The 20,262-nt window shown below is 58.4% G+C and overlaps 4 protein-coding genes across 4 annotated transcripts; 3 read left to right on the top strand and 1 right to left on the bottom strand.

The window, feature by feature from the left end:
* Window positions 1-1,183: 1,183 nt before the first annotated feature.
* Ssna1 (SS nuclear autoantigen 1) lies at window positions 1,184-2,650 on the bottom strand. Its single transcript, XM_027936585.2, has 3 exons — window positions 2,532-2,650; window positions 2,071-2,270; window positions 1,184-1,732 (listed from the first exon to the last, which is right to left on the bottom strand). Exons 1-3 carry the CDS (start codon window positions 2,581-2,583, stop codon window positions 1,625-1,627), a joined length of 360 nt encoding a protein of 119 aa, XP_027792386.1. The 5' UTR covers window positions 2,584-2,650; the 3' UTR covers window positions 1,184-1,624.
* Window positions 2,651-2,754: 104 nt separating this feature from the next.
* On the top strand, window positions 2,755-14,511 carry Anapc2 (anaphase promoting complex subunit 2). The gene is made up of 13 exons (XM_027941444.2): window positions 2,755-2,905; window positions 3,179-3,801; window positions 4,967-5,099; window positions 6,286-6,460; window positions 6,866-6,985; window positions 7,355-7,472; window positions 8,188-8,369; window positions 8,939-9,080; window positions 9,254-9,329; window positions 9,411-9,614; window positions 13,493-13,622; window positions 13,848-14,083; window positions 14,165-14,511. Exons 1-13 carry the CDS (start codon window positions 2,774-2,776, stop codon window positions 14,375-14,377), a joined length of 2,484 nt encoding a protein of 827 aa, XP_027797245.2. The 5' UTR covers window positions 2,755-2,773; the 3' UTR covers window positions 14,378-14,511.
* A 2,357-nt stretch (window positions 14,512-16,868) lies between these two features.
* Tmem210 (transmembrane protein 210) lies at window positions 16,869-17,774 on the top strand. Its single transcript, XM_027936421.1, has 4 exons — window positions 16,869-16,956; window positions 17,112-17,247; window positions 17,416-17,445; window positions 17,591-17,774. Exons 1-4 carry the CDS (start codon window positions 16,869-16,871, stop codon window positions 17,772-17,774), a joined length of 438 nt encoding a protein of 145 aa, XP_027792222.1.
* A 789-nt stretch (window positions 17,775-18,563) lies between these two features.
* Window positions 18,564-19,851, top strand: Lrrc26 (leucine rich repeat containing 26). Its single transcript, XM_027936407.2, has 2 exons — window positions 18,564-19,336; window positions 19,424-19,851. Exons 1-2 carry the CDS (start codon window positions 18,643-18,645, stop codon window positions 19,747-19,749), a joined length of 1,020 nt encoding a protein of 339 aa, XP_027792208.2. The 5' UTR covers window positions 18,564-18,642; the 3' UTR covers window positions 19,750-19,851.
* The last annotated feature ends 411 nt before the right edge of the window (window positions 19,852-20,262 follow it).

Below are 20,262 nucleotides of genomic sequence, written 5' to 3'. Positions count from 1 at the left end.
GGGCCAGCCTGGGTCAAGGAGGGTGGGAGGTAGTTCCAGTGGTTCTCATCTGAGGTCCTACTAGTCCCAGCTCTTATCCACCACAACCCATTATCCTGCTTCCCACTCTCCCAGCCTTCCAGAGCCCACAGTGGGAAGCAGCAGTCAGGTCTGGAACTCATCCTGGATTTCATCCTAGGATGAAATCTAGAACCAGGGGCCTAAACTCCAAGTGGGAAGGTGAGTGTATTTCAGCTATCAGGTCCAAAGTGGCTTTGTCAGGGGCCAGGAGCCTGGAAGGGTGCCAAGGCAGGACAGAGTGGGAGGTGCAAGAGTATTAGGTGGGAGAAGCCTTGGGGATCTTGTCTCATGTTTGCCTTGGAAGCTCCTTGACCCACAATAGCCTACAACAAGATCCTGGCAGCAGACAGCTTTGCAGATGCCAGGGAGAGACAGGGCTACCTGCTTGGGAGCAGCCCCAGCTGGAGTCCAACATGCTCAGCTGCAGTGCAGAGCTGGGGTTGTCTACAGCTACTCAAGTGCCAAATGCAAGTGTTGCATCCTGGAGAGCTGAACCCAAGATCAGAGTTGCTGTCCAACCAGGCTCTTGGAGGGAGGAGAGTAGTTGGTTGCCCAGGAGGGGTGGGCCCAATTTCCTCTGGACCCTCTTGGCAAACACAAGCTTTAAACAAGCCCAGACCCTGGGCAGCTGCAGGGACCCCATGAAGGCCAACAGAGCTGGGCCCAGGGTGCCTGGAAGGATAGAACTGGGCAACAATTGGTGTATGGCTAGGGAGGAACACCAGCCCCTGCCAGCAGCAGAACTTGGCATGAAGAATGGGCATGGGTGAAGTCCCCCTATTCCCTACTGAGCAGGACCTGGGTTTCCAGTGGCTGGTGTGGGTACTTAGGGGTCACTAGTTATCTCTAGCCCAGGTTCTTTGCTTGACAATAGGGTGTGGCAGAAACCCTCATAGGACAGGGGACAGGATCAGCAATTCTACTGGAAGAGCTGAGGCTGGGGCTGACCTAGGCAAGGTGGGCCCTCGGCTCTGTGTCCCTGAAATAAGAGGAGCAGTCACAGGGAAAGCCACTACAGGCCTTCCCCTCCCTAGAAGGAGCCCCCAAAGCTGGACAAGATTTGCATTCTGGCTCTGCAGGTGTCTGGCAGCCCATGTGCTAGGCAGATAGGAGGCTGGTAAGGATCTGTACAAAAACAACCTTTATTGACAACCTGGGTTCTGGGGTGAGTGAGGCCCCTTTCCCCACTTGTCTTGCCTGGACCCTGATGACTGAGGTGGGACAAAGTAAGGGGCTTCCACAGTGCTGAAATTAGAACCAGGATCTTTCTGGCAGCCCAAGAGAACATGGGGGCCTCAAAAGAGAGGCCCCTTGCAGAGCTGACCTGGAGCCCAACATCCTCATTGCCTGGATGAGCCAGAGGTAGAACCTTTCCCACCCCTGTGGGCTGTGCCTAGGGTTTTTCTTATCACCCTAGGCTGGTAGAGGTTGACAACAGCCCCTCTGGGCACCTGAAACAGTGAGAAGACAGTTGCTGCCATGAAGAGGATGCTTTAAGACAGATGTGCTGAGGGCTGAGTGGTCATGGGGCACATCTGAGACAGGCCCCTACCCACCCAGCCCATCAGCTGTCCTTGCCTCCGCTGCTCTTCTGGTCTGAGGCTGTGGCCTTGGTTAGGTTCCCGGCTTCCCTCTTCAGGACACTGAGCAGAGTCTGTGAGCTTTCCAAAATCTGGAGCCACAGAGAGAAGGTTGCTGCTGCTTTTGGCCATCAGTCCCTCTGCCTCAGCCCCCTTACATGAGGTGTTGGAATCTGGGAAGGGCCCCCTTCCTTCCTAAGTTTGACCCACAACCCTCTCCTCCCGCCCTGTGAAACAGGCTGGGCTAGCTCTGGCCTATGCGGTACGCTCTGCTCCTCTCGTTGAGCACAACGCACCACAGTTAAGGAGGATGCAGGACGCCAAGGGCCTCGCAGGCAGCCCCACGGTTAAGCCTGTAGCGGCCGCGGTTCTTGGCCTGCCCACGCTGCCCCAGTCGAAGATGCCAGCAAGGCACAGGTAGGAGCCCAACCTTGAGGTAGGCGGCCTCCGTCTCCGCGATGGTCCGGTCAAACTCGTTGCGAGAGGCGATCTTGCGCGCCAGGTTCTCGTTGACGCGGGCCAGCTTCTCCGTCAGCTGCCTCACCTCGTTCTGCAGCCGCTGCTTCTCGTCCTCCTCCTGCTGGATCTGCCGGCACAGCTCCTCTCGCTTCTGACACAGCTCCTCGATGCCTGAGCGGAGGGGGGGGGGGAGACACCGCGCCGTGGGCCCGAGGCGGAGGCAGCCTCCGCTCCCGGGTGGAGGTCGGCGGTGGAGGCCGGCTCGAACCGCGCACGTCCCGGCCTGGCCTCCGGGGCGCAGGACCGTGCCAGGCGCGGTCCAGAAAGACGCGGCTCTGGGCTCGCGCGGGCCGGTTCGCGCGGCCTCCCTGAGGCAGGCGGGGCCCAGACCCCCGCCCCGCGGCCCTCTGCCCCCCCCTCCCCGCCGCTCACACTTGACTAGCTCGTTGTTGTAGTTCTGCAGCGCCGCGCCCTGCTGGGTCATGGTCAGCAACGCGTCCCGCCGCTTCAACCGCCGCCGGCGTAGCTCGGCTCGCGCCTGCGCACTCCCCCAGTAGCGCGCCGCCTGACGTCATCGCCGTGCGCCTCTCGCGTGCCTCACGTCGACGTGCCGCGCCCAGCGTACGTCATCGCCGGGAGCCACGCAGGGCGGGTCGGGGAACCGGTGGGCGCTGATGGAGACGGAGGCTACCGAGGCGGCGGCGGCGGCGGCGGCAGTGGGAGGCGGCGGCGGGCCTGGGCAGGAGCTATTGGTGGCCTGGAATACCGTGAGCACCGGGCTGGTGCCGCCGGCTGCGCTGGGGCTGGTGAGGCCCGGGAAGGGAGCGGCGGGCCCGCGCGAGGTTCCCGGGACCCTGCGCGCTTTAGGCCGTCCATCCCAGGGTCCACTCGGCTTCTCCCGCTGCGCGCTGTGGCGCCGCCTCTTTCCTCCACTGTCCCGCTTCGTTTCGCTCCCCTGGTAGCCCTTCCCTAGCGTCGGCCGCGGGTGGGAGCAGCGGGGTTTCCGCAGCCTCTCCTCCGCTCCTCTGCTCCCCCGTCTGCGCCGTCTCCCCTTTCCTCAACGGTTTTCCGCGCTCCAGGCGTCCTCCCGGACCAGCGGTGCGGTCCCGCCAAAGGAGGAGGAGCTCCGTGCGGCGGTGGAGGTACTGAGGGGCCATGGTCTGCACTCAGTCCTGGAGGAGTGGTTCGTGGAGGTGCTCCAGAACGACCTGCAGGCGAACATCTCTCCCGAGTTCTGGAATGCCATCTCCCAGCGCGAGAACTCTGCCGATGAACCCCAGTGCCTTCTGCTGCTCCTTGACGCTTTTGGCCTGCTGGAGAGCCGCCTGGACCCCTACTTGCGCAGCCTAGACCTCCTGGAGAAATGGACTCGTCTGGGCTTGCTGATGGGCACTGGTGCCCAAGGGCTGCGGGAAAAGGTCCACATCATGTTGCGGGGGGTTCTGTTCTTTTCCACCCCTAGGACTTTCCAGGAGATGGTCCAGCGCCTCTATGGGCGTTTCCTGAGAGTCTATATGCAGAGTAAGAGAAAAGGGGAAGGGGGCACAGATCCAGAACTGGAGGGGGAATTGGACAGTCGGTATGCACGACGTCGGTACTATCGGCTCCTGCAGAGTCCTCTGTGTGCAGGATGTGGCAGTGACAAGCAGCAGTGTTGGTGCCGCCAGGCGCTCGAGCAGTTCCACCAGCTCAGCCAGGTCCTGTGAGTACTTCTGCCTGGTAGTTGTGCCCCTGCACCTCCTAATGACCCACTTACTCCTCTGGGTCCAGCTGTTTTTCGTAGGGAGCTGGTGAGCTAGATGGGGGCGGGGTTGTGTTTTGTCTTCTTCCAGCTGTCCTGATAGCCAGAGACATGACAGAGGGATCTTTGTGTGGCAAGTTAACACTCTATCCTGGACACAGAAGTGCCTTTTGTCACTCACATCTATCCCAGGGTTTCAGCTTTGGCCTTGCTGAGACCCCACATGGCTTGCGTCTGCATTAGCAGATTTCTTTTGATTCCAGACTTGCTGGGCTCCACAGAATTCTACTGTGCTTTTTGTAGACTCACTGAGGGAGAAATAGCATTCATTCCCATGGGAGTCCTCGCTTTGTAATTGTGAAGGATGTGCTTGCTGGTTCTTCTTTCCCAAATGTGTCGGAGATTAGGCCACTGTGTCGGTAAACAGGTTTTCTTCCCAGTCCTTCAGAGGGGAAAAGAGGTTCTGCTGTTGTTAGAGCCACATCCTATTGTAGTCTTCTAGTGAGTTTTTCTTCCTCTGTAGCCGTCTGTGGTGGTTTGCCACGTTGAACAACAGGCAGTGATGCAGTTTGGGAAAGTCTGTTAGGTGATTGAGGGAGCGATTCTGTGGCTGGCCAGCATGGAGGAGGCCCTGGAGGGCTTCTGCTATGTTCATCCCAGGTGTAACTTAGTAACTTAGTTACTTAACATAGTAACCTTCTTTCTTCTCTCAAATCTCATCTGCTACTGTAGGTCTAGGTCTGCACTGGAAGTACGAGCATCAGCAGCTGTACTCATGTAGCAGGGCAGTGGTGTGTCAGAGCCCTCCCTAGATGAGACTTGTGCCTTGGTAGCTGTGCCTACTGCCACTGATTGATTACACGGAGAATAGCAGTGCCCTAGTCTGAGCAGAGACCAGCTAGACAGGAAGGGCAGTGCTTTGCCAGTGCTCTGTCTTGCCAGCAGCTTTTCCTCAATGTCATTAGTAGAGTTGCCTTCACTCCCCACATCAGGAGAGCTGTGGGGAGAGATTCTCTGGGCACTGGGTGTTGGGTAGTGTGTACCTGGCATGTACTCTAGGCAGGGCTGACCTGGGCAAGGGGCAGGTGTGTGTTACGGGTGCTCCACGGGCAGGGTTCTCCTGTAGGCACAGGCTCAGTCTGCTGGAGCGGGTCAGTGCCGAGGCGGTGACCACTACACTACACCAGGTGACCCGGGAGAGGATGGAGGACCGCTGTCGGGGCGAGTATGAGCGCTCCTTCCTCCGAGAGTTCCACAAGGTAAGGATCCCCCTCTTGGACTGTGCTCCTCACACTAGGGGTGGGACTATGTTTTGGACAAACCTCATACCCTGACTGTAGAAGCAGCCAGAGTGTGTTGGCCTAGGTGGACCGGGTCCAGGACCAGGTAGTAGTTGAAGCTTTCTTAGTCCTTTTGGTCTCTGGTAACAATGAGGACATATCCACTTGTGCTGGGGATTGAACCCAGACATGCACTATCACCACACTACATCCCCAGCAGTTCTTATCTTTCATTTTGAAACAGGGTTTTGCTAAGTTGCCAAGGCTGTTCTCGAACTTGTAGTCCCCCTGCCTTAGCCTCCTGCGTAGCTGGGGTTACAGGTGTGCACTACCATGCCTGACTCAGACTCTCTGCTGCCCTATGTGTGGGCTCCCTTAGCAGTTTCCTTATGGACCAACCTGCAACGAGGGGCTGGTGGTCCCAGTGCAGGACCTCAAGGTGTGTTCTGTGACTCTGCTCTGGGTTCCTAGTGTTGTGGAGAAGCTGGGCCCAGCCCTTGAGATTGTCCACTTTGCTCCTGTTTCTCCTGTCTTCCACCCACTGCTTCCAGGTGTTTTGTCTCCTGTAGGTGCAGATTAGCTGCATTGGGGTGGTCAAAATGGATGCCCCCACTGTACTGATCTAGAGCAGGTGGGAGCCCTGCAAGGGCTAGCTACTATGGGTAGGTGTAATGTGCTCCAGGTAGCGGAGTGGAGAAGGTAAACTTTCAGGGTGGTCTTGCTGTTGGTCTGTGGATCTGTGTGTGTCCACAGGTCCACATGGCAGAATGTCTTCCTATGGGTTTACACACATGGATGATTTCACTGTATGTTGCGTTTTTTGCACAGGAGTTGTTTTTTGATAGTCACATCTGTGGTTCCAAGAGTGGTTTTACTCACTAAGTCATTGGATGGCATGCAGATCATGTGTGCCATCTTTTCACACTAGGATCATTGTTACCAGAGATGCATGTGGGCACTGACATCCATGAGTGTTGTACTGATTTTGGGGGTGCCAGAAACGCCCATTTGGGAGCCTATTATCCTGCATGTTTTGATGTATTTCTGGTCCCCGGATGCTTGGCTTTGGGGGCTCACTGTTATCTAGCCAGATGGTGGGCAGTTGCTGGGTCAGCTGGAGCTTGCTCAGTGTCCCAGTGCCTCACACACCAGTGCTCTCTCACAGTGGATCGAGAGGGTGGTTGGCTGGCTGGGCAAAGTGTTCCTGCAGGATGGCCCCAGCAGACCTGCATCCCCTGAGGCTGGCAGCACGCTGCGCCGCTGGCGCTGCCATGTGCAGAGGTTCTTCTACCGCATCTATGCCAGCCTGCGCATTGAGGAGCTTTTCAGCATCATCCGAGGTTGGTCCTGCCCCAACTCCTGCATCACTTACCGGGGCCTTCCTCAGCGCCTTTGCTGTGTCCCCTCTAGAGCTGCACCTACAGCCCTTGCAGGGTGGTGCATCAAGTGAAGCAGGACCCTCCCTACTGTAGCTTCTGGGTGTCTATACTCCTTTGTTGTCTCAGTCTTGGTTCTTGCTTGGGGACTGGTCCTGGGCATCACTTTTGTCTTTTCTTTCCTGTGGAATTCTTTGGTCAAATGGTCAACACAGAAAAGTGTCGAGGGTGATTGAGGTCCAGTGCCCAACAGGTGGCTCTCATTCAGGGCCTCTGCAAAACTGTATGTCCTCTCGCACACTAGGCACACCTTCACCAGCCACATGCTCACACACCTTTCTGTCCCTGAGTGATGTCCCTTCTTTGCAGATTTTCCAGACTCCCGGCCAGCCATCGAGGACCTCAAATATTGCCTGGAGCGGACTGACCAGAGGCAGCAGCTGCTCGTGTCCCTCAGGGCTGCTCTGGAAACTCGGCTCCTCCACCCAGGTGCCCCACACAGTCACTGCCAGCTTCAGCCCTTGGGCTCAGATGCCATTCCTAGATGCCAAGCCCTAGACTTGTAGCTTTAAGGAAGCGATGGGTAGGAAGCAGCCTTTTTGTGATTCTCAGGGGAGCTGTGGCCAACCTCAGCTTCAATTCTCTGAAATCATGACCTGCCTAGTTTGACCTGGGATGGACATGGTCTCAGAACAGAGTGCCTGGCAGAGGGAGAGCTTGCTGCTGAAGAATTTTGGAGAGTCCTGAAAGTGGGTGGAGGTGGAGGTGGGGATGGGACCCAGGGTAGTGATCTGCTGGCACCAGGGAGGCTCTTATCTTGGGCACTGTGTGAGCTCTGCCTTATTCTTTTGGCTGTAGGCGTCAACACATGCGACATCATCACTCTCTACATCTCTGCCATCAAGGCGCTGCGCGTCCTGGATCCTTCCATGGTCATCCTGGAAGTGGCTTGTGAGCCTATCCGCCGCTACCTGAGGTAAGGGCTGTGGCTGCCTGGGAGCCACTGTACTCAGCTTTCTTGTCCTACTGAACTTCTTATAGTTCCGTCCAGTGGAAGCCAGAGGTCCTCAGGACAGCAGGAACTTGAGAATTATCCTGATTGACAAAGTCTACTGGCCCAGGCCAGGGGTTCCTTTCCCCTTGCCAGTGTGGGATACCTGTCCACTCCACATCGCTATGGTATCACTGTACGCTCTGTGTACAGTGGCCACAGGCCCAACCTCAGCTTCTTCCCAGCACCCCTCTTAGCACAGAGAGAAAGACTTCTCTACTTGGCATTGGCCTTGTTGCTGACCAGTTCCTGCAGAGTAGAGAAGAGAACTAGGCTCTGTGTTTGAACAGGTGCCTTAGCACAGTTGCCCAGAAATCTTTCAGGCAGCAAAGGTCCTGGGCTCAGGGAGTGGGGCCCAAGGACCTGAGCAGCAGGAGCTGGCAGGTGTCTGGTCAGTTTGCTGTTTCCTAACCACAATTAGACTAGTCTTTGGGTTTCTGATCGTATTGGTCCTCACTGGTCCCATAATGGTATTGAATCCGTTTTGGAAATTCAGATGTGCCTGTCTTTAGTACCAGTCTATTGGCACTGGCCATAGGGGTGGTCAGGTGGTATTGGCATGGCTGTACTGGGTCTAAGGTTAGGGTGGGTGTTGTGAAGGCCATTCAGACAGTGGGGACAGCAGCACTCACCCTGGCAGGACACGGGAGGACACAGTGCGACAGATTGTGGCAGGGCTGACTGGGGACTCTGATGGAACTGGAGACTTGGCTGTTGAGCTGTCCAAGACCGACCCAGCCAGCCTGGAGACTGGCCAGGACAGTGAGGATGACTCTGGAGAGCCTGAAGACTGGGTGCCTGACCCTGTGGATGCTGACCCAGGTCAGCTCGCCCCACCAGCTTCTCTCCTCCCCTCCCCTCCCCTCCCCTCCCCTCCCTGGCCTGTCTAGGGGTCTGCTGCTTCACTGTGTCTGGAGCAGCCATCACTTTAAGCTCGGGATCCAAGGTCAGAGCCTTGTCAACATCAGCCAACTTTTTGTGCCCCTTCACTGGTCACCTCAGTTGTGGGAGGTACCCCACCCCTTGTGGATGTTGCTTGTGGAGGAGTTGGGTTCATGGCAGGGTTGTGGCTCCTCTGTGTGGGGTCTCTGATGACTGTGGGTCCCTGCCCTGCTCCTGTCCTGGCATAGTTAGTCTTTGGTCTCTGAGAGTAAAACCCAAGGTCCTTTAGTTTGTTCCTGAGCCTGGATGGGGGTTCAGCAAGACCTCTGTGAGACGGCTGGGCTGGGGGATCAGAGCCTAGGTCTGTTGGGAATCACTGGGTCATTCCCAGCCACATCAAGGAGCAGTGAGCCCTCCAGGCTGTGCTGGGCTGCGGTGTCCAGCAAGGTGGGCTCTGGGGTGTTCCTGTCCTTGCTGAGGTGCCTGTGATGTGACTCCCCCTGGGCCAGGGAAGTCAAGCTCCAAGCGGCGCTCCTCAGATATCATCAGCCTGCTGGTCAGCATCTATGGCAGCAAGGACCTTTTCATCAACGAGTACCGCTCCCTGCTGGCTGACCGGCTGCTGCACCAGTTCAGCTTTAGCCCTGAGCGGTAAGGCCTGTGAGGTGCCCGCTGACCTCCAGGGGGTGTTGCCTCCTGCTTTCTCAGCCACAGGAGCTGTACTTCTGCTGTCTTGGTGGTGGGTTGCCTGGGCAGGCTCTGGGCTGCACATGTCGGTTGGGGTGGGGCACACCACAGCCCTTCCCAGAAACGCAATCTTCCAGGGAGATCCGTAACGTGGAGCTGCTGAAACTGCGTTTTGGTGAGGCCCCAATGCACTTCTGTGAGGTCATGCTGAAGGTGGGTGTCTACAGCCGGCTCCCCAGCCCCTGACCTTACTCCTCCAGCCAGGACCTTGGTAATATGCTTTGCCCTTCTCAGGACATGGCAGATTCCCGCCGTATCAACGCCAACATCCGAGAGGAGGATGAGAAGCGGCCTGTGGAGGAGCAGCCACCTTTTGGGGTTTATGCTGTTATCTTGTCCAGTGAGTTCTGGCCTCCCTTTAAGGATGAGAAGCTGGAGGTCCCCGAGGACATCAGGGCAGCCCTGGAGGTTTACTGCAAGAAGTATGAGAAGCTGAAGGTATGGCTGCCAAGCCTCTTCTGTCTCTAGTCCACCATCAACTCCTGCTCTCTCTGGATCGGTCCCTGCCCAGCCACCCCTGCAGGAGGGGCGTGGGCATGGCTGTGCTCCTATGGTGTGTGTGCAGGTGCTCCTTCAGCTGTCATCCTGACTCAGGGACCTGGGACCACAGCAAGCCCCTGGCCCTGAGCTCCCTCTCCTCTGCTGTGCATGGCTCCCCCCTGTTAGGGTCATTCAAGATTGCATCTCTGCTGTGATCTCCACTCTCTAGCCCCCTTGGCCTCCATTGTCCTGTTCCCAACCTTCCTCCTGGCTTTCTTTTCCCAAAGATGCTTTCCAGTTCTCAAAGGCACTCAGGGACTAGAATTGTACAATTGTAATAAGAGCCCTGGGAGGCACAGGGGTAGGGCAAGGAGCGCGAGGGGAGCAGGCAGTGCATACCAGGGAGAGAGGGGACCACTGGTCTGGAGGTCACTAGCTGGTGTAATAGGATTGACCCCCTGTGGTACATGCTTCCTGAAGTATAGATGGGCCCAGTGGTACCAGGAGCTGGAGTCCCACTTGAAGGTGGGTAGGGGAGTTCAGGGGTCAGCCATGTGGGGAGAGGAAGCAACTAGATATCCAGCCAGGCTCTGGATACAGAGTAAACACAGGATCCAGTCCATGTGGTGCTACCCAGTGAGTGGTGGAGCCTGCAAGGAGCTGGGCACCCCAGCAGAGCAGGCAGAGGATGTGAGAGGTGGCCTTGGAACAAAAGCGTCTGGGAGGTGAACCCTGACCTCTGGAGATGGGTGAACCGGCAGTAGCCAGAGCTTGAGGCAAGGGAGCTGGGCTGTGGGAGCGTTGGCAGGTAGTCTGTTCACTGTGAGGAGGTGCTGGATCTCCTGCAGATGAAAGGCCTTGTCCTGCTTACAGGCTGACTTACCACTGGACGGGACAGTGAGTCCCCTTAGTACTGGAGAGAGTGTTGCTTTCTAGAGGTAGATAAGGGAGCCTGTGCAGAGAGTCCTGAGCACAGAAGCCACGGAGGGGATGGGCTTGTGCTAGTGGCCACGAGAGCCTGGCTGCCTGCCCACACTTCAGCTCAGGTTCTGGAAGAGCTGCGTCTGCATGGCCCTCCCAGATGCCAGGTAGAAAGGTAGGCTGCTGGCTGCCTGGAATCTCCAGCTCCTACCCGTGCAGTGGCACGTGTGCTTACAGTCTGCAGGCACCCAGCCCACCACGTCCTGGTCGAGAACCTCTGGGTGGCCAGGCCCACACCCTCAACGCCCTCTCCCTCTGCCCTTTCTGCTTGCCCTGTTGGTGTGGGGCATCCATTGGTTTTCCACCAGCTTGAACCTTGGGTCCCAGGCATGGCTTGGCCACACCCTCTCGCTCAGGCCTAATGTGCTGGGATACAACCCTTTGGTGGTACTCTTCTCAGCTCTAGCTGGACTTTGGAGTGGCTTAGGAGGACACCTGGGCCATGCTGAGAGGGGGGCCAGGCCTGTGGCCATAATTCCTGTCTGCTGCCAGAAGAGCTCCTGGATGAGGACCTTGATGGATGTGTGTGGCTGTGTGACCCATTGTTTACACCTGTGTCTTGCCATGTCCATCCTGCTGTGGCACTTGGGAAGGTCCTGCTTGGAGCCAGAGCTGGGAGGGCTCTGTTGGCTGCAACATGGCAAGCCACTGGCTCTGCTCCCATTTCTGTCTGTAAAGTAGGGTTCCTTGGTGCCTGTCCCTAGGGCTGCAAGAGTCCCAGAAGGACTCAGAGCAGTACTTGGTCCCAAGAGCAGCTGAACCAGTGTTCTGGGGCTGTCATAACAAAGTGCCACAGACTAGGGTCTCTGAGAACAGAAACATTAAGGGATCACAAGCAAAATGTCATAGGGCCACACTCCCTTCTGAGGTTCTAGGGAAGGTTCCTTCCCTCCTAACCCAAGGCCCCAAGAGAACTTGGGGTGCTGTGTTTCTCCCACGTATCTCTGGGATTTAGAACTTTAACATCTCTTAATGTGGGGCAGGGCACAGATCAATCCATCACAGTCTGCTCTATGGTCCTCCAAATTCAGGTCTCTTATGCATGCTTCTCTTAACATCCCTAAAAAATCATAACTCTTTAGCGTCAACTCTTAAGTGTGTTCTCTTGTATGTGAACACAAAGTCCCAAATCTCAGCATGTAAATCTCAGGAGATGTAATTGTGACTTGGAGTCTGATCTGTCTGGGGCAGATTCCCTGTCCAGCTGTGAAATGAGGTTACCTGGTTCCAGAATACATTGGTGAGACAAGCCTAGGGTAGATATTCCCAACGGGAGAAATTCGAGAGAAGGGTCATGAGTCCCAAAGGAGTGAAACCCAGCAAGGGTTGCAGGGAATCTCGAAGCCTGGTACTCCGCCTGCTACTCTGTCCTCTTGGCCTACAGGGCAGCCCACCCCAGCAGTGCAGATCTGACTGGTCGTCCTGGTGGCCCTTCCTTTTGTGTTGGTTTCAGTCTGGCTTGTAGCATTTCTGCTGGTGTCCGGTTCTTAAGCACCATGTTCTCCATGATACACAGACCTTCCTGAGTGCCCTTCTGCTCCTGATCTGCCACAGTGGCCAGTCAACCCACAAATCACACCTGACTTCAGTAGACACTTGTCCCACCATACCCTGGTACTGTCTTCAGAGCTACAGGTCATCAAGTACTGCTTCCCCTTTCCTGATAGCTGCTTCCTCAGTTTATTCCTCTACCTGTGCATTTTGCAGTAAGCAACAAGGAGTAACCAGGCTGCGCTCCCACACACTGCTGGGGAGTCTCAGGCGTGTACCAACTTATCATCACAGAGCAGAACAGTTTAGCCAAGTTTGCTGCCATTTTTGCTGCAGTTGCCAATAACACGTTTCTCATTTCCACCTGAAACTTCACCAGAAGCACTTTTTGAAAGGATTTTTATTTTGAGATTAGGTCACACTGAGTTGCCCAAGCTGGCCTCAGACTCAAATCCTCCCACTTCAGCCTCCCAAGTCACTGGGATCTAAGGCACGCACCACTGTGCCCAGCTCAGAAGCACCTTCTAAGGTCTCCATTTCTACTAGTTTTCCCTTCTTGACGTTTGTGTTGTCCAAGGAACCACAGCGCTCCTTCCTGAGCCTTCACCAACATCATTCTTATCCACTTGTACCTCTAAGGCATCCTGGCTCTTACCTGCATCACTCCACCGCTCTTCCAGTCTCTGCCCATGGCCCAATTCCAAGGCCTTTTCTGTTTTCAGGTATTTGTTACATGCAGCAGCACCCCTTCCTGGTACCAAAGTTGATCCATTTCTGTGACTGCTATAAAAGTATCACAAACTGAGTGCTTAAAACAACAGAAATGTATTGTCTCAGTTCTGGAGACGAAATCCAGTATCGAGGCAGTGGCAGGGTCACGCTTTCTGGCACCTGTAGGAATGTGTCCTTCCTAGTCACCCCCTGCTTCTGGTGTCTGCCTGTAGTCCTTGATGTTTCTTGGCTTGTGGCCACATCACTACAGGCACTGCCTCCTGTGTGCCTGTCCTGACCTTATCCTCCCTTTGACTTTAACATGACCTCCTCTTAAAGGTTCTCCTTGGTGCCGACTCCAGCCAGGGAAGGGTGCATTCTAAGGTCCTGAGAGGATGGGTGTGGACTTTTGTCCTGAGGTGGCACAATGTCACTTATAACAGTGGTCCCTACTCTTACGTTATGGTAGCTGAGGAGCTAGAAACTGGAACTCAGGAGTCTGTTCTTGCTGACCACCTCCCTGCCAGGGCTAGCAGTGGTGTGGGCAGGGACCCCCTTTCTCACATGTGCTAGGTGGCATGGCCCATAAGTCTGAGCCTCGTTCTATGGCCTGGTCAGGACTACAGGCTGTGCATGCTGACCTCTGTCCTCAGGCCATGCGAACCCTTAGCTGGAAACACACCCTGGGCCTGGTGACCATGGATGTAGAGTTGGCTGACCGCACCCTATCTGTGGCAGTAACCCCCGTGCAGGCAGTAGTCTTGCTGTACTTCCAGGATCAAGGTGAGCCCACAGGTCCCAACAGTCTGCCCTGGCTCTGCCACCCTGGGGCCAGTGCCAGGCATTGCTCTTGTCATAACCAGCCATGGGGTGAGGCACTTTGACCAGTGGGGGCAGTCCTGGGCCATGGGGCAATGGCTCTTTCCCTTTGCTGAGGGTCCCGCTGACCCCTGGGAGGCCATGCTGGGCTGTCAGGATGCATGCCAGCATGCCTGTGACTGTGCACAGCCATCTGGACCTTGGAGGAGCTGAGCAAGGTGGTGAAGATGCCTGTGGCACTGCTGCGGCGGCGCATGTCCGTGTGGCTGCAGCAGGGTGTGCTGCGCGAGGAGCCGCCTGGCACCTTCTCTGTCATCGAGGAGGAGCGACCTCAGGACCGTGACAGCATGGTGCTCATAGACAGTGACGAGGAGAGTGACTCAGGCATGGCCTCCCAGGCTGACCAGAAAGAGGAGGAACTGCTGGTGTGTGCCTTTGGTGGGCTTGGGGAGGAGCGGTACAGTCCCAGTGGGCAGGCCAACTGACCACCTTGCTGCTGTCCCCAGCTCTTCTGGACTTACATCCAGGCCATGCTGACCAACCTGGAGAGCCTGTCGCTGGAGCGCATCTACAGCATGCTGCGGATGTTTGTGATGACCGGCCCCGCACTGGCGGAGATTGACCTGCAGGAGCTCCAGGGCTACCTGCAGAAGAAAGTGCGTGACCAGCAGCTCATCTACTCGGCCGGCGTCTACCGCCTGCCCAAGAGCTGCAGCTGATGCTGCCTGCCAGGCCCAGGCTTGGGACACCCCCCCACCTGAGTATGACCCCAGGATGAATAGGGCTTCTGCTCCTGCCCAGCGCCTTCCAGCCCCACCCCCTCCAAATGCAGATTAAAGTAGGTCAGTTCTTATCCTTCAGTGTCCTGCTGGCTTTGTGAACCCACGGACATGTCCTGATTTTCCCTCAGGATTGGCCACTGCACCTTGGCCCTAGAGCCCAGCAATAGGTGAGGCCAGGAGTGAGCGAGGACGGGCTGCCTAGGAGTGCCCTGCTTTGCAGCCAGCCACCTGCCACACCTCAGCCTCCCTCTCCAGCAGCCTTTGGAAGGAGCCCTTGGGGCCCCCAGCCTGCAGTCTGTCTGGCTCTGCAGCTGGTGTTGCTGGGCTTGGAAACTCTGTAGAACCTGAACTGCAAGGTGGCCTGAAGAAGTCTGTGCACTCCAGCTCTGAAGGGCTGCGTGAGGACACAACCTAGTGGCCTGAGATCAGCCATTTGTCCACCTGCCCCACACTGGAGTGGTATGGCCACTGTGCTTAGAGCTCATGAGTGAATGTGTTCTCAGGTAGTTACTTCCATGTCCCCCAAACCTGAGGTCCCAAGTATGGGCCAGGCACAGGGAAAGGAAAGCACCATGGGCCAGCCCTCTCCTTCCCCTCACATCAGGGACCAGCCACTCTTGGCAGTCTCTGTCCAAGAGGCCAGGTAGGGAGAGGTCCCAGCACTGTCCTCATCCCTTGGGTCTAGGCTGGCCTGAGACACTTCCAAACTGAGCAGGGTGTCCCAGCCCCAGAGCTGCTGTTCCCAGGCAGGCAGTGCTCTGTCTCAAGGCCTGTCCTCAGGTGACAAAGGCCCTTTGGAACCATTGCCTCTGTTCTGCTCCTGCCCAGGGTGCATGCCCAGACCATGAGCCCCACACCAGCTTCAGCTCTGTCGCTGCCACTGTTCCAGACACCCTTCCTGGACCCCTCATGTCCACTGTCCTGGGGTGCAGAGCTACCCTTCCCACAGTTCCAGCTCTGGCCTATTCTGCATTGGGGTCCTGAATGGCACTTCCCTCACCCTCTTATTCTAGAGCATTGGAGCAGGAAGCAGTACAAGCTAGACACACTCTCAGCAATGGTGTGAGGATTCCCAATGCCCCACAGGCTTGGCCACAGCATGAGTGGTCTGCTCTCTTGGGTTCCCCTACCTGCTCCCCTCCACTCCACGACTGCCCTTGTGTCATTGCCACTACATGAGTTCTGGTGGAAGCAGACACCTGAAAGCTGTGATACCCACCATTTTCTCCACCAGGTGGCCCTCCCTGGGCCCTGCTGTCCCTGGTCACCACTTGCCCCCACCCCCCGGGGGGGGGGCGTGTAACCAGGATGCAAACCTGTTAGGCTGGCCTGGCAGGGTGGCTGTGCCAGCCTTGGCCTCTGGCACGCCCCTGCTCTTGTGTGCCTTTGCATTTATCTCCAGTGTGTGTCCTGGAGATCTCTGAGAGTTGTGGGTCACAGCCTCACCAGGAGCTGCTGACCTGTGCTGTGCTGACCCAAAAGGAGAGCATCTTACCGGCAGTCAGACTGGACCCCCAGTGATCAGAGCCATGGAGTCAGGCTGTGCCCTTCCCCTGATCCCTGTGGGGCCCACCTGGTAGGAGGCCCCACCCTGATCAACCACAGTTCGGGCATTTCCTCTTTGCTGTCTTGTGGTTTGCTTGGCAGGTCCTTAGGGGAGGGGTGGGGTGTGGTGGCAGGGTGGGGCTATTCCGCATCCCACCTTGGAACCACAGGTTCAGTGAGGAGGGGGAGGTTTAACAATGCCAGCCCAAGGTGACAAGCTGCCTTGAGCAGTGACTGCCTGGTCTCAGAGGGAATAGACACCTAGGCAGCAGTCTCTAACTTCAGTGACATTTAGACTTGCAACCAGTTTTGACCACTTGCCCCCAGAGGGAATCATGGCCTGAGGTCCTGCTTGGGCAGGTGTGGCTAGGGCCCCCTGTCAACCTCTTCTGAGTGATTGGGGATCCCTTGGAGGAACCAGCAGCCCTCCTGACCTGGCTTTGCTGGCAGTTTAGGCCCAACCCTCCCTGAACAGCCAATAAAGGCAGATGAAGGCAGTCCTCCTTGGCCCCTTCCTGCCCCATCCCTGTGCAGCAGTGACCTGCAGCTGCCTAGGGCTCAGGCCCACCCAGCCCTGCAGTCCTTGTGTTGACAAAAGGAACCAAGGCCCCTGAACACCAGAGGCTGACATCAGACCACACCCCCCTTCACTGTGCAGCTCGGTTGGTACCACCAAGGCCCCAGCCCCACCATTGCCTGCCTCTGATCTGGCCAGGGCTCCTCCCTACCTGCCCCATACCAAGACTCCTTGAATCCCGGTGCCAGCTTGGATGCTGAGGCCCTGCCCCCACCTTCCCTGCCTCACAGCCCCACTGTGAGGTCAGAGCCTTCCGACAAGTTCCAAGTTCCGTCCACAGGTGTGCCGTGGGGCTGGGGGCTGGACATGGCCCCCTGTCCCCAACCTGACTGCTGCCTGGCTGGCAGCCCCCTGGGCCTGATATGTCTGTCCCTTTTGCTCATCCCTGCTGCAGGTGCCTCTTCCTGCCTTTGGCCCCCAGCCATAGCCCCTCCCTTTTGCAGGCAGGGCCAACCTGCCTATGTCCTTCTGGTGGCCTCTGGGTGAGGGTGGGTTAGAAGTCCCCTGCAGGCAGGTGACTGGCCCTGCCCTGTGGCCCTGTCTCTGCAGCTGGAACCTACTGTGACTGCAGCCTGGGCCTCAGCCGCGAGGCCCTCATCGCTCTCATTGTGGTGCTGGCAGGAGTCAGCGCTAGCTGCTTCTGCGCCCTCATGGTTGTGGCACTTGGAGTCCTTCGAGCCAAGGGGTGCGTGAGCCCCAGGCTTGGGAGCAATAGGAGTGAGGCCAAGCCTCCAGGGCCTCCACCCCTTGGGTAGGGTGTCATGAGGGTCTGGGAATGGTGCTCCCTGGCGGAGTGTGCCTGGGAGGGGCCAGCGCACCGCTGCAGTATTCATGCTTACCTTCATCCCTACAGTGAACCAAGCACCAGACATGTGGACAACAGGTGAGTGCCGCAGGAGGGCCCCAGGGGTGACCTGTGCCTCACTGGAAGTGCAGTCACAGGGACACAGAGCACTGCTCCAAGGGCTGGCCTTCCCAGGGTGGCCAAGGCCCCGCCAGCCCCTGCTGACTGGGCCTGCATCATGCAGGTTGGTGGGGCACTTCGGGGTCCAGGAAGATCGCATGGACCTGCATGCAGTGCACGTGGAGTCCCACCTTATGGACCCTGAACTGGAGGTTTCCATGATGCCATCACTGGAGGACCATGGCCTCATGACCATCCCCATGGAGGCTACTCTAGAGGAGCCGCCCCCACCCCCACCCCCTGAATAGGGTGGAGGGCAATTGGGCAGGGGAATTAAACATTACTTAGTGGTTGTGTGCTGTCCTCCTTGCAAGCTCCAAAGTCCCTGGAGACTGCTCTGTGGTGTGTATGCATTCGGTTATGGGGCAGGGAACCACCCCGCCTGGTGCTTCCACCTTCTGGCACAGCTGGCCAGCCCAGCCCCCTCCCTGAAGCTTCCTGCTGCTTCTTCCCACCCTGGGCCCCTGTCAACCCAAGAAAACCCCTAGACTCTAAAGAGAGCTGCTTCTGAGGCAGGATTCCTGCTGGTGCCCCTCGCCACTCACAGTGCCCCCTTGAGGTTCTAAGGAGTGGAGGCACCCACTCCCCTCCTGCACCACCTCCCCTGCCTCTGGTGTGCAGTCCTCCTCCCCCTCAAAGTTTGTCCCCTGAGCTCAAGGCCCTATCATGTGCTCCTGCCCTGCCCACTCATCCATCACAGAGGTGGGGCGGGGGACTTCTCATTCTCTACATGGGGCACTTTTTGCTGAGCCAGAATGGAGCGGACACGGAGTGGAGCAGGATGCACTGGGTTCTGCCATTTAGCGCGTTTGGTGGGTGCGAGTAGGTGTGGTCCTGCTCAGTCCACAGCTGGGCGTCCGGTGGTCTCCTTAGTGCCGCGGCCGGCGCAGAGCCAAGACCCTGGAGCTCTGGGACAGGTGGCTGGCAATGCCAGGCGCTGGCTCTGTGCCCGGCCCCCGCCCCAGGCGCGGGATCAGCCTTGGGACAAGAACTGCCAGTGATCGGGCCGGACAGTTAACATTTGTGTAGGAGCCAAAAGGACGAGCTTCTGGGACGCCCGGGCTCCAAGGACGCACAGACAGCAGGGCCCCCACCTTGGGTTCTGGAGCTGCCCCCATGCGGGGCTCCTCTTTTATCTCGCGGCCTCCGCCGCTACTGTCCCTGCTGCTGTTGCTGTTGCTGCTGCCGCCGCCGCCGATGCGGCCAATCTGGGCCCAAGTGTCCACTGGGGCCGCCACCCGCGGGACCCCGGACGCTCCCGACTGCCCCAAGGCGTGCGTCTGCGCGCCCGGCGGCCAGGCCAACTGCTCAGCACTCGTGCTAGTCGCGGTGCCGGCGGGCCTGAGCCGGCGCGTGCGCACGCTGCTGCTGGATCACAACCGCGTGCGTGTGCTGCCTCCGGGAGCCTTCGCGGGCGCGGGCGCTCTGCTGCACCTGGACCTGCGCGAGAACGGGCTGCGCTCGGTGCACGCACGGGCTTTCTGGGGCCTGAGTGTGCTGCAGCGGCTGGACCTGAGCGACAATCAGCTGGAAGCGCTGGCGCCCGGCACCTTCGCGCCCCTACGGGCGCTGCGTTCCCTCTCGCTGGCCGGCAACCGGTTAGCGCTCCTAGAGCCAGCGGCGCTGGGCGCGCTCCCTCTGCTGCGCGCGCTCAGCCTGCAGGACAACGCGCTTACGGCGATCCCGCATGACCTGCTGGCCGGCCTGCCAGCTCTCGATGCGTTGCGCCTGCGCGGTAATCCGTGGGCCTGCGGCTGCGCGCTGCGCTCGCTCTGCGCCTGGCTTCGTCAGCACCCACGGCCGGCGTCAGGTGAGCTGTCAGCCCGGGGCTCTGGCCGTATCACGCAGGGCCGGGTTGTGGCTGCCGCCCACCTGACGCCGCGCCTGTATCCTGCAGAAGCCGAAACCCTGCTTTGCGTATCACCAGGACGCCAGACGCTCAGCCCCCTGACCGCCTTTCCCGACGCCGCCTTCAGACACTGCGCGCAGCCACTAGCGGCGCGGGACCTGGCGGTGGTCTACGCACTTGGCCCTGTCTCCTTCCTCGCCAGCCTGGCCACCTGCCTGGCGCTGGGCTCCGTGCTCACCGCCTGCCGTGCACGCCGCCGCCGCTGCCGTACCGCCGCCCGCCGCCCGCCTAGGAGACCTCCGGATCCCGCCCCCGACGGCACTGTCTCCCCCGAAAACCCTGTGAGCCCCACCGCCGCATCTGCCCAAGCCTGAGGGCGCAGCTGTTGCCCCAGGCGCTCCCACACTGCCCGGAGCCCTCGAAACTGCCCAACCCCGTGTCCTTCCTTCACACCCTGCTGGCGACAAACAAGCGACACAGACCGAAAGTTTCGTGACATTCCTTTAGGCATCACCACTGCACACGGCGAGGGGCACACCGGGGCCCCTGGGGCAGAGGGGCAGCGCGCAACTGCGCACGGGCCACACAGGGAAGACACGCGCTCAGACACTGGGAAGGCTGGTCTGTACATGGTGGCAGGCGCGTGACACACCCGAAGCGAAGGGGAGGGCAGGCTGGTGGCGCTCCCTGTGCCCTAGGTGCGGAGCAGGGTAGAAGATCGTACGAGCCAGCATCTGGGGCCCACCGTGGGCTGCAGGTCAACAGAAGGCTCAACCCTGAGTCTGAAGGAGGCCCGAGGCAGCGGGGTGCCCCAAAGGTCCCTGGGTGACGCTGCCAGCTGGGGAGTCAGGGATAATTGTGGGGAAGGGCAGGGCCAGCCCAGCGAA

This window comes from Marmota flaviventris, chromosome 13, assembly GCF_047511675.1.
Source record: "Marmota flaviventris isolate mMarFla1 chromosome 13, mMarFla1.hap1, whole genome shotgun sequence".
NCBI classification, from domain to species: domain Eukaryota; kingdom Metazoa; phylum Chordata; class Mammalia; order Rodentia; family Sciuridae; genus Marmota; species Marmota flaviventris.
This window is presented reverse-complemented; position numbering and strand designations above follow the sequence as displayed.

Bases quoted from the DNA above. Each gene is read 5' to 3' on its own strand.
- Tmem210 (XM_027936421.1), top strand. From the start codon at position 16,869: ATGGCCCCCTGTCCCCAACCTGACTGCTGCCTGGCTGGCAGCCCCCTG. The intron at 16,957-17,111 runs GTGCCTCTTCCT...CTGTCTCTGCAG, and splicing joins TTTGCTCATCCCTGCTGCAG to CTGGAACCTACTGTGACTGC. The intron at 17,248-17,415 runs GTGCGTGAGCCC...TCATCCCTACAG, and splicing joins GGAGTCCTTCGAGCCAAGGG to TGAACCAAGCACCAGACATG.
- Anapc2 (XM_027941444.2), top strand. From the start codon at position 2,774: ATGGAGACGGAGGCTACCGAGGCGGCGGCGGCGGCGGCGGCAGTGGGA. The intron at 9,330-9,410 runs GTGGGTGTCTAC...TGCCCTTCTCAG, and splicing joins TCTGTGAGGTCATGCTGAAG to GACATGGCAGATTCCCGCCG. The intron at 13,623-13,847 runs GTGAGCCCACAG...GACTGTGCACAG, and splicing joins GCTGTACTTCCAGGATCAAG to CCATCTGGACCTTGGAGGAG.
- Ssna1 (XM_027936585.2), bottom strand. From the start codon at position 2,583: ATGACCCAGCAGGGCGCGGCGCTGCAGAACTACAACAACGAGCTAGTC. The intron at 2,271-2,531 runs GTGAGCGGCGGG...CCCTCCGCTCAG, and splicing joins CAACAACGAGCTAGTCAAGT to GCATCGAGGAGCTGTGTCAG. The intron at 1,733-2,070 runs GTTGGGCTCCTA...CTGTGGCTCCAG, and splicing joins CGGAGGCCGCCTACCTCAAG to ATTTTGGAAAGCTCACAGAC.
- Lrrc26 (XM_027936407.2), top strand. From the start codon at position 18,643: ATGCGGGGCTCCTCTTTTATCTCGCGGCCTCCGCCGCTACTGTCCCTG. The intron at 19,337-19,423 runs GTGAGCTGTCAG...TGTATCCTGCAG, and splicing joins GCACCCACGGCCGGCGTCAG to AAGCCGAAACCCTGCTTTGC.